Genomic DNA, 17,859 nt, shown 5'->3' with positions numbered 1-17,859 from the left:
AGGTGGGCGTATCATTGTTGAAGTCTACATTCAAGAGAAATCATCACAAGAGCAAATACAGAGGGTTCCCCACAAGTTGCAAACCATTCATAAGCCTGCAGAGTAGAAAAAAAACAGAAATCTAAAAAAGCCAGACCAGTTCTGGAAAAACATTCTTTGGACGGATGAAACCAAGATTAATCTGTACCAGAATAATGGGAAGAAAAGAAAAGAAAAGTGTAGAGAAGGCTTGGAACAGCTCATGATCCTTTGTCATCTGTGGTCACAAGGTGGAGGCAGTGTGACGGCGTGGGCATGCATGGCTTCCAGTGGCACTGGGTCACTGGTGTTTATTGATGATGTGAAAGAAACCAGAAGCAGCTGAATTCTGCAGTGTTTAGAGATATACTGTCAGCCCAGGTTCAGCCAAGTGCTGCAAAGTTGATTGGACGGCGCTTCACAGTACAGATGGACAATGATCCAAAACACACTGCAACCCAGGAGCTTTTGAAGGAAAAGAAGTGGAATATTCTGCAATGGTGGAGTCAATCACCTTAACTCAATCCAATTGAGCATGCATTTCACTTGTTAAAAGGCAAAACGAAAAGGCAGAAAGATCCACAAACGAACTGAAGACAGCTGTAGTTAGAGCCTGGAAAAGCATTAGAAATGAGGAAACCCGGTCTATGGTAATGTCCATGGGTTCCAGACTACAGGCAGTTGTTGCCAGTAAAAGATTTCCAACAAAATATAAAAAATTTACATTTTATATATGATATTAATTTGTTCAATTACATTTGAGCCCCTGAAAATGAGGGGACTGCAAATAAAAATGGTTGCAGTTCCTAAAATTTGTACTTGATATTTCTGTTCAACTCCTTGAATTAAAGCTGAAAGTCTGCACTTCAAATTCATTTGAATTGTTTTGTTTTAATTTTATTCTGGTGGTATACAAAAGTATGAAAATTGTGCCTGTGTCCAAATATATATGGACCTAACTATATATACACAGGGCCAAAAACATTGGCACCCCTGCATTTTTTTCAGATAAGGCACCACTTTGCCAAGAAAATTGTTGCAATTACAAATGTTTAGGCATGTTTATTTATTTTGTTTGTATTGGTAGGACACAAAAAAAGTGGAGCAACAACAAGCCAAACCTGACATATTCCATGCAAAACTCCAAAAAGAGACTGAACACAATTATTGGCACCCTCAATTTAATATTTGATAGCACACCCCTTGGGGAAAAAATAACTGAAATCAATCCCTTCCTGCGACCATCAATGAGTTTTACATCTCTTTACCAGAATTTTGGACCACTCTATTGCCAACTGCTCCAGGTCTCTCAGATTGGAGGGGCTCCTTCTCCCAACTGTTGTTTTGAGATCTCCCCACAGGTGCTCTATGGGATTTAGATCTGGACTCATTGCTGGCCAGTTCAGTGCTCTCCAGCGCTTTGTCTGAAACCATTTAAGGGTGTTTTTTTTTATGTGTGCTCTAGGTCATTGTCCTGCTGTAAGACCCATGACCTCTGATGGAGACTAGAGCTGCATGATTAATCATTAAAAAAAAAAAAGTGATCTCGATTCAACCCCCCCCCCCACCCCACGATCTCTATGGGGAATTTTCCCGATTCATTCATGTAACAAGTGTAGAGAGTTCCCTGCACTCTCAATTGTCAAAAGAAAAAAAAACAGGGCAGCCTGCCATGTTTTATTTTATTATTATTTTTGCTCGAAAATGACTTGGAACCCCAAACATACATACATACATACATTATATATACACACACACACACACACACACACACACACACACATATACATATATATATATATATATCTCAATAAAAAAAAACTGAACAGTAAAGTTAGCCCAGTTTTTTTGTAAAATGTGAAAAATGATGTTACGCTGCGAGAATCGTGTTCTTTATTTTAAGCAAAATAAAAAATTGTGATTCTCATTTTAACCAAAATTGTGCAGCTTTAAATTGGAGACCCAACTTTCTGACACTGGGCTCCACATTACACCCCAGAATTCGTTGGTAGTCTTCAGATTCCATAATGCCATGCACACGGTCAGGACCTCCAGTGCCTGAAGCAGCAAAGCAACCCCAAAACATCAGTGAACCTCCACCATGTGTGACTGTATTCTTTCCTTTAAAGGCCTCCTTTCTTTTTCTGAAAATATTACAATGATGGGCTTTACCAAAAAGCTGTATTTTTGTGCTGTGGATAGACAAAACATTCTCCCAAAAGGATTTTGGCTTCCTCAGATAAGTTTTGCGAAAGTCCAATCAGGCTTTTTTATGTTTGTGTCAGCAGTGGAGTCCTCCTGGGTCTCCTACCATAGCACCCCTTTTCATTCAGATGGTGACGTATAGTGCGAGCTGACACAGCTTGTACCCTGTGCCCGAAGGTCAGCGTGAATTTTCCTGGAAGTCGATGGAGGTTCTTCAGTCACTATTTGAACAATCCTTTGTTGCAATCTTTCAATGTTTCTCTTTCGTCCACGTCCAGGGAGATTAGCTCCAGTGCCATGGGCTGCAAACTTCTTGACAATGTTGCACACCGTGGACACAGGAGCGTTAAGATCTCTGGAGATGGACTTGTAACCTTGAGGTTGTCCATGCTTTTCCACAATTTTTGTTCTCAAATCCTCAATCTTTGCTGCTTTTTCTCTTCTTCATGCACCGTGTGGCACACAGACAAACAACAAAAGGTTGAGTACATTTTTCACCAGTTTAACGTTGGGATTGTAACACCTGTTAATTGATACGGGTGAGTTTAATTTAAAATTACAGGAGGATCACAAACTTGGAATGCAATTATTTCTTACAATTTATGGAAGGTGCCAATAATTCTGTCCAGTCCATTTTTGTTGTTTTGCGTGGAACGTGTCAGATTTGGCTTCTCGTTTCTCCACTTTTTTGTATCATACCAATATAAATCAAAAGAAATAAAAATGTATACACACACACACATACTGGCTCACAGTCTCCACACCAATTCATCCCAAAGGTGTTCTAAAGGGTTGAGGTCAGGGCTCTGTGCAGGCCAGTCATGTTCCTCCACCCCAAACTCACTCATCCATGTCTTTATGGACCTTGATTTGTGCACTGGTGCGCAGTCGTGTTCGAACAGGAAGGGGCCATCCCCAAACTGTTCCCACAAAGTTGGGAGCATGAAATTGTCCAAAATGTCTTGGTACACTAATGCCTTAAGACTCCCCTTTACTGGAACTAAAGGGCCAAGCCCAACCCCTGAAAAAAACAACCCCACACCATAATCCCCCCTCCACCAAATGATTTAAAACCAGTGCATAAGGCAAGGTCCATAAAGACATGGATGAGTGAGTTTTTGGGTGGAGGAACTTGATTAGCCTGCACAGAGTCCTGACCTCAAACCGATAGAACACCTTTGGGATAAATTAGAGCGGAGACTGCGAGCCAGACCTTCTCATACAACATCAGTGCCTGACCTAACAAATGCGCTTCTGGAAGAATGGTTAAACATTCCTATAGACACACTGCTAAACCTTGTAGACAGCCTTCCCAGAAGAGTTGAAGCTGTTATAGCTGCAAAGGGTGGGCCAACTCAATATTGAACCCTACGGACTAAGATTGGGATGACATTAAAGTTCATGTGTGTATAAAGGCAGGCTTCCCAATACTTTTTGTAATATAGTGTGTGTATATATTATTATATTTGAGAAAACCACGATGACCACCAGTCTATGAAAAGGGCCCATGTATACCTTGGAACTGAGAGAGATCGACATCAGACCAGTTGGCACTGCTGGCAATTCTGCAGCTTTCTTTCAGCATGTCCAAAGTCGAGAACCAGTCTGCGGGGAGAACACTATGCTTTAATAAACATACCTTATCAGCTATTCAGTTTTACCCATGAAATTGTTATTCACAGCTTCATCGCCAAAACGCAACAAAAGAGGACTATAAAATATTCATTATGAAAATATTACACGTTTGTACAATGCTGCGCCACTGGTCTATATATACTACTTCGGGAATGCCAGTGTGTTTAATTTGACAAATACTCTGTTCACCGAGTACATCATCTATAACCAGAAAAACTAGTCAATTAAAAATGTTACACCTAATTTTAACATGGAACTCCAGGCTAACAACTGAAGGTATAGTTAAAGCCCAACTTATGCATTTATTTTTTCTTAAGCCTCTTTATAGCCCTGTACCCCATCAAGTGATCTTTTCTAAAGATTTTTTTGCTTGGAAACGCCTTAAAAATAGGCCTTTTTTTGTACTCTTATATGTTTTTTCTGCATTTATTGGACCCTCTGGCTTTGCTGCTGCCCTGTTTTTATAGATTTTGCTTTTTATGCACTACTGTGTTCCACAGTATGGCGTTCACAGCTACCAGCAGGAGCCACCCAATGGCTGTCTTGTTTTTGAGTTGTACCCAACATCCTAATCCTGCAGTTGGCACTAAAAAAAACAGAACCGTGTCCTACAATTAATATTAATACCTTTTTTCCCCCTCCCTGATTTATGGTGATAGAGCTGAACAACTACCATTGCAGAGGAATAAAGAGGGTATGTTATGGAGTGCACTGGGTCTAAAGCCTCGTATATGACTAGTTTTTATTTTTCCCATTAAATCCAGTGGGCTGAGCGAATAAAAAAAAATAAAAAAAGATACAGCTCAGGTCAGAGCCACTGTACTAACTATGGTAAGTTAGTATAACGCTCTACCCTGCTGTTCAATTGTGTTCTGACAGGGGGATACCGCCCCATCCAAACCAGAACACTCCGGTCAGCACTCTCAGCCATAGGCTAAGAGCACTGATCGGGAACCAACCAGCAGACCTTTTTCGATCATGCCCCTTCAACAGATGTCAGCCAGCTTCTGTTGGACCAGCTGCAGTACACACGGCCAAATGTCAGACGCTTTCTATTGAACCGTCCGATTCTGCCTGACATTCAGCCTGTGTGTACTAGGCTTAAAGAGTAACTCAACTTTTGTCGAGAAAAAAAAAACAAAAAACAGCATTCCCATCTGGGTGATCTCTGTACATTACAAGGATTTTTGAAAAACTTTGTTGCAGATTCCTACCTTTAATAATTATGAAGAAATCCCTGTGTGTTTGTCTGTGTCCATGTACAGAAGTGAGTCTAAAGCCTGATTCACACCTATGGCATTTTTAGTGCTTTTTGCAGATTTGCACAGAACGCGTTCCATAGGAAACCATGTTAAATGGACTGTAGTGCAAATCTGCAAAATGCAAAAAGCACTAAAACTGCATAGATGTGAATCCAGCCTAATGGGAGTGGTTTCAAAATTATCAACCAGGTGCTGCACCTGCAAAGCTCTGAGGAAAATTGGAGGGTCTGTATCCCTTTGGACGTGTTCCTATTGAGAGTATCTCACCAAAAAATACTTTTGTTGCAGGGGATGCCTGAAATCCGACTTGCATCTTGGAGCAGATTTCTGGGAAAATCAGTGAGCCAATCACACAAGAAGGAAATGACATATCTGGGGGGGGCGTCCTGTACACACTGTGTACAGAACACCTTGAGGTTGCCATATTGCATTTCACAGAAAATTACAGAGCTGCAGATTGAAAAGGAAAGGTAACTTTTAGTAAAATGTAATTACAATATGACTTGTGTCACAATTGTATATGCTATATTTTCTTTTATTTGCCTTTTTTTTCCCACGGAAGTGGGTTACCCTTTAAGTCTTGTGCCTAGATTAGATTGTATTGTTGTATTTAGACACTCTGTTGTAACAGGTGTTTTTCTTTTACAATTTGTATCTGACTGCATATCAATTACCAAGACTTAATTCTAGGGTTTCAAATTCATTGCAAAATACTGTTTTAGCTGACAAAAGAATTTCAACTCTACTCGGCTAGTCTCAAGATTTTCACACATTTCTGTGCAGCTCTTGGTCGTGTTCAAAAAAACACTAGGCAGAGATTAGCCTCCTGCTGCATCCTCTCACATTGTGACATGCTAGAAAGTCACAACGTTACAGTCTGATCAATGAGGTAGAACAGACTGAGAGAATGCTTCCTCCTTCCTGCAGCAAACTGATTGCATCATTTCAACCCAAGAAAAAAATATACTGTTACAGTATATTGAGACAGCGATACAGATCTTCTTTAGGGTGACTGAACATTTTTGTGGACTTTTGAAATGGTCTCTCTGCACCCCTCAGTGCACTTAGCATAAAGTATTGTATAGAAATGAAAATCAAACCTTAAAGTTATAAATAGTCTCAATCAGCACATTGCCCACAGTTATTACCTCTTTTATCTCTTGATCTTCCCTCTGATTCCTACTGTATTAAAGTGTATTGTATTTGTGCTGTCTACTCTCAAGTTGTAAATCGCTACGTAAACTGTTGGCACTATATAAATCCTGTATTATAATAATATTAATAATAATAATAATATATACATTGGTATGGCAACAGAATTCAAATTCATTGCAAGCGAACAAAAATTATTTGAGTCAAGGATGGTTACATTGAATCTTCTGTCAAACGAACTTCCACAAACTAATAATTTAACAGTGTATGACCAGCATTAAAGTAAATGTATAATTTGTGTTTAAAGTAGAACGTTACTTAAGAAAAATACAGTGTGAACAGGCAGGCTTTTAAATACAGAAGAGACCTACTACATCTCTTCCATATTAAAGTATTCTTACCTGCCTGTTCACACTGTCCATGGAGTTGCACAAGCGGCATCTGCTGAGTAGTGACATCTTGGAGAATGACTGGTATTCTTCAGAGTTTCAAAGTACATATCAAGATAATGGGAATGATTTACAAAAACTGGAGAATGCAAAATCTGGTGCAGCTCTGCACAAAAACCAATCAGCTTACAGTTTTTTTTGTTTTTGTCAAAGCTCAATTGAACAAGCTGAAGTTAGAAGTCGATTGACTATCATGCACAGCTGCACCAGATTTTGCACTCTCCAGTATTCGTAAATCAACCTCAATATATGCATCCTTCTGGGCACAGTTATATTTGCCGGTCTGACAAATCACAAACCATTACTAAAATAAATTTCACCTAAAGTCATATTTGGATTGTACAATCTCTTTAAGATCTACCAATAATTATGTAGGACGAGGGGCATACCTGACTTGATACCAACTGAATGGACTATAAAGGGTGTGCCCCTGCACTACAGAGAAAAAAAAGACTACAGATAGCGCACCATACAGAGCCAACTTAAAGTATATTTAAAGCTAAACCTCCCCCTCCCCTTTTGATTGTGTATAGAATAGGAAATTATTAAAATCCCTTATGTTTTTATTGATATTAATGTTCCCGCTGGAGATGAAAGAGGAAGGAAAGAAAGTGATGCAAAATTTTCACTTTGGCGACTACTTATATTTACAGATTTAGATCTAAACACGTATTGCACTTGTAATGAGTGTTAGAAGAAAACACTTACCTGAACCGTAGGACTGCTGTGTTAGAGAGGTCTGATGTGTAAGGGGTTGGTGCTGGTGATTGGCGTGGTGCTGTAGATGCTGGTGTTGCGTATTATGCTGTGCAGGATGGGTGGCAGGGTGCTGGGCTTGATGCTGTGCAGGGTGCTGGGCTTGATGCTGTGCAGGGTGCTGGGCTTGATGCTGTGCAGGATGGGTGGTAGGGTGCTGGGCTTGATGCTGTGCCGGATGGGTGGCAGGGTGCTGTGCCTGATGCTGTGCCGGATGGGGGGTCCGCTGCTGAGGATGCTGAGGTTGGTGCTGCGAAACCTGTTGGTGACAGTGAGATGGGTGCTGCTGATGGTGGACTACAGTGTGGTGTATATGTGGTGACTGCTGGGACTGCTGACTGTGTAGTGGAGTGTGAGACATGTGAACTTGCCCCAAGGAGTCACCTACGGTGCTGCCAAGACTACTGGCATGGCTATTTGTCAGGTTACTTTGGCTACCGTGTTGCTGAGAGCTCATTGTGCTACTAGGGGAGTGCTGATAGGAACAGGGCGAATGTGTCTGCTGGGAGGACTCAGACTGGAGATTCAGCATTCCTGAAACAGAAACAAGGGTACAATTATTACCACTATATGGATATAGTGCAGCAGCATAAAAAAAATGAAATTTAGAAAATAAAAAAATAATTGTGCAGAAATATATATCACAGTGCATGTTGTTTATGACTGTAGTGAAAAAAAGGACTATATGTAGATAGGGTGTGTACGAATTTATAATTATATATATATATATATATATATATATATATATATATACACACACACACACACACACACAATATCTAAACATAGTATATCGGCTGTAAAACTCAGAAGCACCTTTACCTTCAAAAGTCTGATTTGCATTCCAATATAGTCCGTCTGGACACAATAATATCATCCCTCCTTTCCCGATTGGCTGGAATTCTTTTGATACTTTTTCTACTACTAAATAATCCTAGCTAATAGGGAAAGGAGGGATCGTTTGTAGAGAATTCCGATCGGACAAAGTGCCACGCATGCTCAGATCAAATAACGAGACCAAAGCTATTGGCTACTAGCCGCAACGAACGAACGTCATCACGTTCCGAACGATCGGATTTTACCGACAACTTTGTCTGACCGTGTGTATGCAACACCAGTTTCGGACAAAATCCGTCGGAAAAAAATTAACGGATTTTGTTGTCGGAATGTCCGACCGTGTGTACGGGGGCTAAGAGTAATGGCATGGGTCCCTTTAAACTGGAACTCTATCTAAAACTACAAAAGGCTAGACCCTCTAAAAAGGGTATTCCTTGCTGTCTAGGTCCTTGTTGGGAAGATTTTTCCCACACTTCCTGGTAAAATCCAGGCAATGGTTAGAAACTGAACTACTCATCATGCTTTGTGCACTACGGTACATTCTTCATGTATTCCTTTGAAGGCTCCACTAGGAACTGATGCCACCGGCCACCTAAGGCTTAGTTTACACTTGTGGTTGGAAAGAGGTAAAAATAGGCAAGTAAAAAGAGAAGGGTGTGAATTAACAAAAAAAAAAAAAAAACAGTCATACACACCTAAATTAATGCAGCATCATTCCGAAGCAGCATGTGTCTGCCACTGCCTCAAAGACTGAGAACCTAGAGATCAAAGACCGCCGATTGCAGTCTTCAGTTAGAGAGCCACTGTCCGTCACAGGCTCTCTGCCCCTCCAGAGTTCACTGGAGAATCCAGACTACTTTAAGGCTGGGCTCACATATGTGCAAACTGGATTTTCTCCACATCCAATTCGCATGACAGATCCGGGGCAGTTGCGCAGCAGATTGCAAAAGGGTCCTGTGCGTGTTCAAGTCTGGTTCAGGTGTGAATTCAGGCAAAAATACAGACCTGAATTGCACCTGAACCAATGAACAGACATGCACCGGACCCCAGGCATGAACCCGCAGCCGCACATATGTGAACCGGCCTAAAAGGATAAGTTCACCTTTTGGAACATGTTACATGTTCCACCCGTATTTAGGATGGAACATGTAACATGTTGCAGCAGCTGCAGCCTTTCCCCCTCTCCAGTGACAGTGGGTGGGAATCTTCTCCGGGTGCCCGCTGTCACTGTTTGAAAAGAACCTGGTTGTGGGAGGTTCCGCTAGCCTGGCCAAGTCATTCATTCACTGTCCTCTGTGAATGGGAAACTACAAGACCCAACAGCCTTTGTGGCTGTTGGCTTGTAGTTTCAATGAACTACCATGGGGCTGTTGAGCTCTCTGGTAATTCGAGGTACGAGCAGACAGATACTTTGAGAAGTCTGCAGGAGTCCTGCATGGCACATCTGCTGATCACGGGTGCAATGCTTTCCATGCTCCAAGTAAAAAAAGAAATAAAATTAAATGCACAATTTTCTTTACCGGCAAAAAAAAGGTGCATTTATTTTTTTAAGGCCGCATACACACGGGCGGACTGTTCGCCCAACTTTGTCCGCTGAACAGTGTTTCAGCGGACAGTCCGCTCGTGTGTGGGCTTCAGCGGACAGTTTCAGCGGACAGTCTGACGAACAAAGTTTTTCGGAATTTCCGTAAGACAGTCCGCTGAAACTTGGTTTTGTCCGTCCAAACTTGGTTTCAGCGGACAGTCCGCTCGTGTGTAGGCAAGTTGGACGGACTAAGTATCGCGCATACTCAGGAAGGGTTTACACGGCCGAAGGTTGCATTGCAGTGTATAGGACGTCATTTTTCTAGTCCCGTCGTACGTGCCGTTCACGTCATCGCGCACGCTTTCAGCGGACTGTTCGTTCATCGCGTGTGGTCAAGTCCGTTCATGCAAATTTTGAGCAGACTGTTTGTCGGATTGTTTGACGAACAAAGTTGGGCGAACAGTCCGCCCGTGTGTACGCGGCCTAAAAGGGTGAATTTATCCTTTAAGCCATGCAACTTAAACATGCACTTATATACAAATAAAAATTTTTCCAAGGAAAGAAGGAAGGAATTTCAGCTCTGAGAATCGCCTTGTTTGTCACAGACAGAAATTTACAGGATTTCTCCCCAGTGGAGACACCTAGCTAAAAAAAAACTCCAACAGTGAGTTTTAGCCATTTTCAGTCTATTCAGAAGTGAAAAAAAGCAGTAGGGTGCAGTTTTACTTTAAAGCGGTTGTAAGCCTGAAAAAAAATAAAGGAACAGGATCCTTTCTTATTTAAAATATTAACAGCAGCACAGTGCTTGTGCAGTGTAATTTGTCTTTTTATATCATCTAAAATACCTGGTTGATCCTACCTGGTGCTGCCCTTCCCCTCTGTAAAAGGACCACGTTTATCATGGCTGCTGATCCATAATACTGTTTCCGTTATCTCCTGCTGTCTCTTCCCACCTCCTCCCCCCCCCCCCCCGGCCTGTCAGCTGGTGACAGTCCTGATCTGCTCCCCGCCCCTCCCGCTGCTCTTATTACTACAATCCACTGTGGTACATTCAATTATGTGCCTCTGTGCATGTGCATTTTTTTAAAATATGCCACTTTATACCTTATTTCATAGCGCCGCTCTCCTGTTTAACGTCAGCGGAGGATTCTGTCTCTACCGCTGTAGTTATCAGATCAGGAGAGGAGAGTAGCGGCAGTCATGTGAGCATCGAGTGGCGTTCTGACATAAGGTATCAAAATAAGCTATAAAGCAGCATATATTATATATTTTTAAAAGCACATACATTGGGGCACATCATTTAATGCAACACAGTGGATTCTAGGAATAAGACACAGTGACTTTACAACCATTTCGAAAATTTAACCAATTACAAGTTAACTCAAAAACACTGTAACCCACCTTGGCTTGCAGATTGAGCAAATACATTCTTGTAGAGGCTTCGAAATGAATCGCTGAGATCTTCAAAGTTATAATCAGGGAAAAGCTTTTCTCGCTCTGGTGTGCTGTACTGCGACTGCTGAGTTAAATTCGAAGCAGATGGCTCTGGATGGCTTGTTACCTGGTGTTGAACGAGAAGCATTATGAGTGATTTCTGCAATAATGTGGAAAAAAACAGGTAGTTTCACAAATAAAAGTGCGCACACCTCCTGGAGGGTTAAAATCCATTCCTCAGAGATCCAACCTCTAATCTAATTTTAGGATAATTGATAGTTCCATTATGCCATGGTTGCTAATAAGCAATACCAAATAAAAAGAGGAGGCGTTTAACACTGAGAAGTGAGCGATCACCTCTGTTCTCTGGTCTGCTTTGAATACAGCAGTGACTGTCAGTCTCCGGCTCTGTGCTCTTCTCCAGCACTCACTGAGTGCTAGGCTGTAGAGGGGGTGGGAGAGGCTGGCTCAGGGTCTCGGTGGCACAGCTGAGAGACTGAGCCAGCTGCCAGTCAGGCAGCTGGGGGGAATCACGACATTTATTGTAGGGATCCCCGAAGAGCCTGTACTGGCTCTGTCACATCAGTCAAAATGGGGTTTTACCCGACTGTTGGAAGAATCGGGATCCCCGCAGAGCATGTTAACAAGAGTAGCAACAGCAGTGCATTAACGCCTTGCAGTGTGGGGGGGGCATTCATTTTTACCCCAAGATGGGCGTTAAAGTAGGTGACGTTATCCACTCCACTCGATATGCAGACGCCCTTAAAAGGGAGATTATATAAATTTTACTTGAAATAAAAATGATCAGAAAACACAGGTCGTCAAGGAAAAGCAAAAATGTCACATCAAAATCAATCTCAGGCCGATCTTACAATAACAACTCACAATGTGCACTGTGTGTATACCCTGCAGCTCTACTTCAAATAAAAGTCTGCATTTTTTGGTACACCACTCCTTCATATAATTGAATCTGTCTTTCCAACATGTTTATCAAACAAAGCTGCCATTATCTCCCCCTACACAGCAAAGCTTTATATTTGGTGACTGGCGTACTCTGCAGCACCCATCCTCAGCTATTTTAAACAAGGTATAAACCCCAAACACAGGCCCTCAGTGGCAGAAGTGAGTGATTTATGTCAGAAGTACACGGTGTGCCTAGTAAAACACATTACAGCTTGTGAAAACACCCTTGTCAGACCTGGGCTGTTATTGTTGGAAGGAGACGTGTGAAGTGGGAGTGGAATCGCCTGTACAATGTATAGAGGAGGCCTGCTCACCGGTGTATAGCTGTGCACACTGCCAACACTGTTCAAGTTTAAGGACGACACACTCTGATCCGAGAGGCTGTTGTTAAGGCTACTTCGAGGACTGTCATTGCCATCCTGACTCGTGTTACCGTATAAAGTTACCTGGGGGAAAATAAAATAAAAAACATCACAGTAAATCGTATTGTTAGGTTTAAAACTTATAAAGCAATTCCAGACAACAGGTGCAAAAGACTGGAGAGCTGCTCAACACTAAGGGCCAGTTCACACCAGATGCAGTTCCGTGCAGTTTTGTGCACTTTTTTTCTGCACAAAATGCAGGCACAGTGTTTTCCATATATTCCAATAGCTCTAGTTCACACCATGCAGTCAGTTTTCCGGTTAGTTTCTGCACTGGAAACTGACTGCATGATGTGAACTAGAGCCATTGGAATACATGGAAAATATGCATTTTTAGTGCAGAAAAAAAAAAACACATGGAACTGAGTCTGGTGTGAACTAGCACTAAGTGTGATAAAGGCACAAAGTACATAAAGCTTAATTGAACTTCCAATTTAGACCAGCTAAATTTGTTCCAGAAGCATTAAAACAAAAAACGGTGTACAAATTTTGTTTGTTTTCTATAAAATGCAGCTGCAGCCCGGGTAGAAATACCCGTTACTGGCGAGCATGCAGCAATCTCTCTGCAGAGATCCCTTGTGAGTCAGAGGCAGAGCTCTCCAATCAAAAAGAACTTTGCTCATTGCAGGAGGATTTATTTGCTCATCAGGAGGCACATGGGACCTCTACAGAGAGAAAGGGGTTCCACACAGAAAACAAGGGTCTTTCTCTGCAGCATGCTGGCAGGAGGCAGGCATTTCTACTTAGGCCGTAGCAGATTTTTAAAAGAAAAACTAAAGGCCAAGTTCACCTTAAAAAAAAAAAAAAATGCACATTTTTTGCAGGTACAAAAATGCGCATGCATTTTTCTTTTTTATTAGGAGCCTGTAAAGCATTGCACCCATGATTAGCAGAACTGTCAATGTAATACTTAGAGGCCAGGCAGTTACTGAATTACAGGAAGACTCAATGAACTCATCAGCTCCCTCGTAGTTCACTGAGAACTACAAGCCATCAGCCATCACAGAACTCTGAATGAATGACATGGGCGAGTGGACGGCGCCCAGCATGGCTGCACTGATTTCAGAGAGAAATTGGAGACAGAAGCACAAGGAAGGAAAGCATATGTCCTTTACTTGTCTTCCTCCAAAGTGAAAACTTTCTTTGCCTTACACGTTTTTTTGTTTTGTTTTTAACTGGCCACACACACTGTGTGCACAATAGGCAAGTTGTATTTGAGAATTAATTTCATTATTGAACTGCAGTGCCCTTGGTCAATCCAAAATGTTAATAAACGTCAAACCTGAATATTTAAGAAAGTAAAAAAAGTGAGGTTTTGGATTTCTTAGGAGAATATCTATGTGTGCACAATTATTGAGCAACTAAATTAAAAAGGACAAATTTCCCATCTCACTTGTATATTCTCATCTGTTAAAGTGAGAATAATAACTCCAAAAAAGTTTTTTTGTAATATAACGACATAAAAAAATATATATAAATAAAATCAGTGACCAATATACCGGCAGTCACGCTTTTCAAAAACAGTCATAAGCCTTCCATTCATGAAATCCGTCGCCAGTTTCTTGATCTGTAGACAATTAATTTTGTGTGCAACAGCAACCACAGCCTCCCAGACACTATTTTCCTTCACTGTAAATCTTCCAATCCCATAGGGTTTAGGTCAGGTGAGGAAAGGAGTCATGTCATTCTTTCATCCTTAAAGGGGTTGTAAAGGTAAATGTTTTTTCCCCTTAATGCATTCTATGCATTAAGGTGAAACATCTGACAGTGCCTGCGCCCCCAGTTCCCCCGCTTTACTTACCTCACCCCTCGAAAATCCCGCGCTTGCCCCCGACGTCCTCTTCACCACTCAGCCTTGCCGCTGATTGGCTGGAGTGGATGGATGGAAAGCAGTGCAGCCATTGGCTTGCGCTGCTGTCAATCACATCCACTGACGAAGAGCGCCGGGGGCGGGCCGTGTGATACAGCGAGCGGCTATAGCCGCTGGCTGTATCACGGGAGTGCGCCCGCAGGTGCTTCTCACCATGCGAGGGAGCTCGCATGAACGTGAGAAGTACCTGCGGGAGGAAGCTGAGACAGCTGCCGAGGGACCCCAGAAGAGCAGGTTCGGGGCCACTCTGTGCAAAACGAGCTGCACAGTGGAGGTAAGTATAACATGTTTGTTATTTAAAAAAATAAATAAATTACTTTACGATCCCTTTAATGCCTTTACTGGCTAGCTATGCAGTGGAGTACTTCGATGAATGCGATAGAGCATTGTCCTGCATAAATATGGTCTTCTTGAAAGATGCAGACTCTTTACTGTACCACTGCTTGAAGAAAGTCTCTTCTAAAAACTGGCAGTAAATTTGGAAGTTGATTTGGAGTCCATCTTCAACCGGAAAAGGTCCAACTAGCTCATCTTTAATAATACCAGCCCATACCAGTACCCCACCTCCACCTTGTTGGCATTGAGTTGAAGTGGAGCTCTGTGCCCGTTACTGATCCAGTCACAGGCCCTTCTATCTGGTCTTTCAAGAGTCGCTCGCATCTCACCAGTTCATAAAACCACTGCCAAATCTATCTGCAAATATTTCTTGGCCCAGTCTAATGTCTTTTTCTGTGGTGGTCAAGTTTCAGCCTTCCTCACCTTGGCCATGTCTCTGAGCATGGAGCACCTTGTAATTCCAGGCCCTCAAGGTTTGTTGCAGTTCTGGAATACGACAGTACTGGAGGATAATGGGGCTCCTGGAAGCTTCAAGTTTAATTCTTCTCAAATCTTTGGCAGTTAATTTGTGTCTTTTTTCTGAACACGTTTCTTGTGAACCTGTTGACTATTGTGCTTAACAAAACGCCTTTGTAAACATACAGTAGATAATAGCTTGTAAAATTGGTGGTGATGTTATCCATGTGCTGTACACAGAATGTGCAGAGAGCAGTGCAGGTGTAGGGATCTAGCAGAAACTACAGGAGGTGGATGAGACCAGTCATCCTGCAAATGGGGAGAGCGCAGCCGTGACTGGTCTGTATTACAGGAAACTCCTAAACAAAGGCAACACGTAGACGTTATTTCACCCTGGATTACTGCACAGATCTGGATATAAAAAATTAAACAAAAAGGACACCATGATTCAAGGAAGAACAAACGTCTCCCATAGGGCCCATTGAAGGGGATTTCTTAAAAAAAAAAAAAAAAATATATTGGAATAAAAACCCTTACTACTTACACTGCACATAAAAAAAATAGAATGAGCAATCTAACTGGTTGGACAGGACACCGCTCTGTCCATCCTGGGGATTTGTGTGCCAGTACTACAGCTTGTTCATACAGCCAACAATTATTATTATACAGTATTTATATAGCACCAACAGTTTGCGCAGCGCTCTACAACATGAGTGCAGACAGTACACTTACAATACAAATCAGGAGTGATCAGAGGGCCCTGCTGGTAAGAGCTTACAATCTAGAAGGGAGGGTCAACAATCTGACGAAACTCTTCCCCCCCCCCCCTTAAACTACCGTTCCAGTTTTTTATTAAATCAGAAAGTTGCTCCCCTTATACAGTCATTGGAAATCCAATGCTGGCCTTGCAGTAACAAAAAGGATTTGCCTGCAGTGAATGATTGGAGAGTGGCAGATTCAGTGCTTTATAAAAATGCCTCTTAGCCCTTGTACACACAGTCGGACATTTCGGCAACCAAATCCGTCGGATTTTGTCTGTCGGATCTTGTCCGAAACTGTTGCATACACACAGTCGGACAAAGTTGTCGAAAAAGCCGATCTTTCATAACGTGATGACGTAATTTCGTTACGATGGGACTACGTTCAGGCTAGTAGCCAATAGCTTTGATGTAGGAATTTGATCTGAGCATGCGTGGCACTTTGTCCGATCGAAATTCTCTACACATGATCGGAGTATGTCCGATCGGACCAGTTGGTCGGAAAATATTTCCAACATGTTGGAAAACTTGGTCCGACGGAATCAGTCCGATGCATACCACACACAGTCGGATTATCCGACAACACGGTCCGATAGGACACATTCCGACGGATTCTCCGACCGTGTGTACGGGGGCTTAGACTGTAAAGATGTGTATACAGGTTACCATTTAAATTTTACAATTTCCTTTAGATTACATCAAAGCTACGTAAAGCGAGGCTGGTTGGGCAGACTGTTGTACTACATAGCCGTCTTCACAGATTTAACAGCCTGTGTTTACAGACTTCTGTTCACTTCAATTGGGTTTTGCAATCCCACACATATAAGGAGACTTACTTTGTTTGTCACAGTGTTAATAGCCATGTTCGGAGAGGCACTTCCAGAGATTATACAATCCATTCCCAAGGAATCTGAATCGATGCTGTAAGGTGTTGAGGCCTGAAATGACAAATGCATTATTGATTTCTGCATCACCGACATGTAAAATGCATCAAGTACATGAATAATTTAGTTTGTAAACTTTGAGCATCATTTTAAAAAAAAGGATGGGGGGGCGGTTAAGGCGCCCGCGCGAGGAAGAGAGGGGGCGGTAAGGCGCCCGCGCGAGGAAGAGAGGGGGCGGTAAGGCGCCCGCGCGAGGAAGAGGGGGGGGGGGGCGGTAAGGCGTCCGCGCGGGGAAGAGGGGGCGGGCGGTAAGGCGTCCGCGCGGGGAAGAGGGGGGGGGCGGTAAGGCGCGCGGGGGAAGAGGGGGGGGGGCGGTAAGGCGTCCGCGCGGGGAAGAGGGGGGGGGGGCGGTAAAGGCGTCCGCGCGGGGAAGCGGGGGGGGCGGTAAGGCGTCCGCGCGGGGAAGAGGGGGGGGGGCGGTAAGGCGTCCGCGCGAGGAAGAGGGGGGCGGTACGGCGTCCGCGCGAGGAAGAGGGGGGCGTTACGGCGTCCGCGCGAGGAGGGGGGGGGGGGGGGGCGGTACGCCGTCCGCGCGAGGAGGGGGGGGCGGTACGGCGTCCGCGCGAGGAGGGGGGGGGGTGGTACGGCGTCCGCGCGAGGAGAGGGGAGGCGGTACGGCGCCGCGCGAGGAGGGGGGAGGCGGTACGGCGTCCGCGCAAGGAGGGGGGGCGGTACGGCGTCCGCGCGAGGATGGGGGGGCGGTACGGCGTCCGCGCGAGGAGGGGGGGCGGTACGGCGTCCGCGCGAGGAGGGGGGGCGGTACGGCGTCCGCGCGAGGAGAGGGGAGAGGGGAGGCGGTACGGCGTCCGCGCGAGGAGAGGGGAGGCGGTACGGCGT

The 17,859-nt window shown here is 43.6% G+C and overlaps 1 protein-coding gene across 1 annotated transcript in view; it reads right to left on the bottom strand.

The window, feature by feature from the left end:
- Positions 1-17,859, bottom strand: part of FOXJ3 (forkhead box J3) — a 131,022-nt gene that overhangs the window by 18,694 nt on the left and 94,469 nt on the right. The window contains exons 6-10 of the mRNA XM_077457918.1: positions 16,915-17,016; positions 12,551-12,682; positions 11,241-11,400; positions 7,430-8,011; positions 3,739-3,828 (exon numbers count right to left, since the gene is read on the bottom strand). Coding sequence (XP_077314044.1) covers positions 3,739-3,828; positions 7,430-8,011; positions 11,241-11,400; positions 12,551-12,682; positions 16,915-17,016 — 1,066 coding nt within the window. The remainder of the gene's footprint in view (positions 1-3,738; positions 3,829-7,429; positions 8,012-11,240; positions 11,401-12,550; positions 12,683-16,914; positions 17,017-17,859) is intronic.

Source organism: Lithobates pipiens, unplaced genomic scaffold, assembly GCF_037356315.1.
Source record: "Lithobates pipiens isolate NorthernLeopardFrog02 unplaced genomic scaffold, aLitPip1_a1.2 Scaffold_27, whole genome shotgun sequence".
NCBI lineage: Eukaryota > Metazoa > Chordata > Amphibia > Anura > Ranidae > Lithobates > Lithobates pipiens.
The sequence above is the reverse complement of the archived record's forward strand: the minus strand, read 5'-3'. Positions and strand labels throughout refer to the sequence as shown.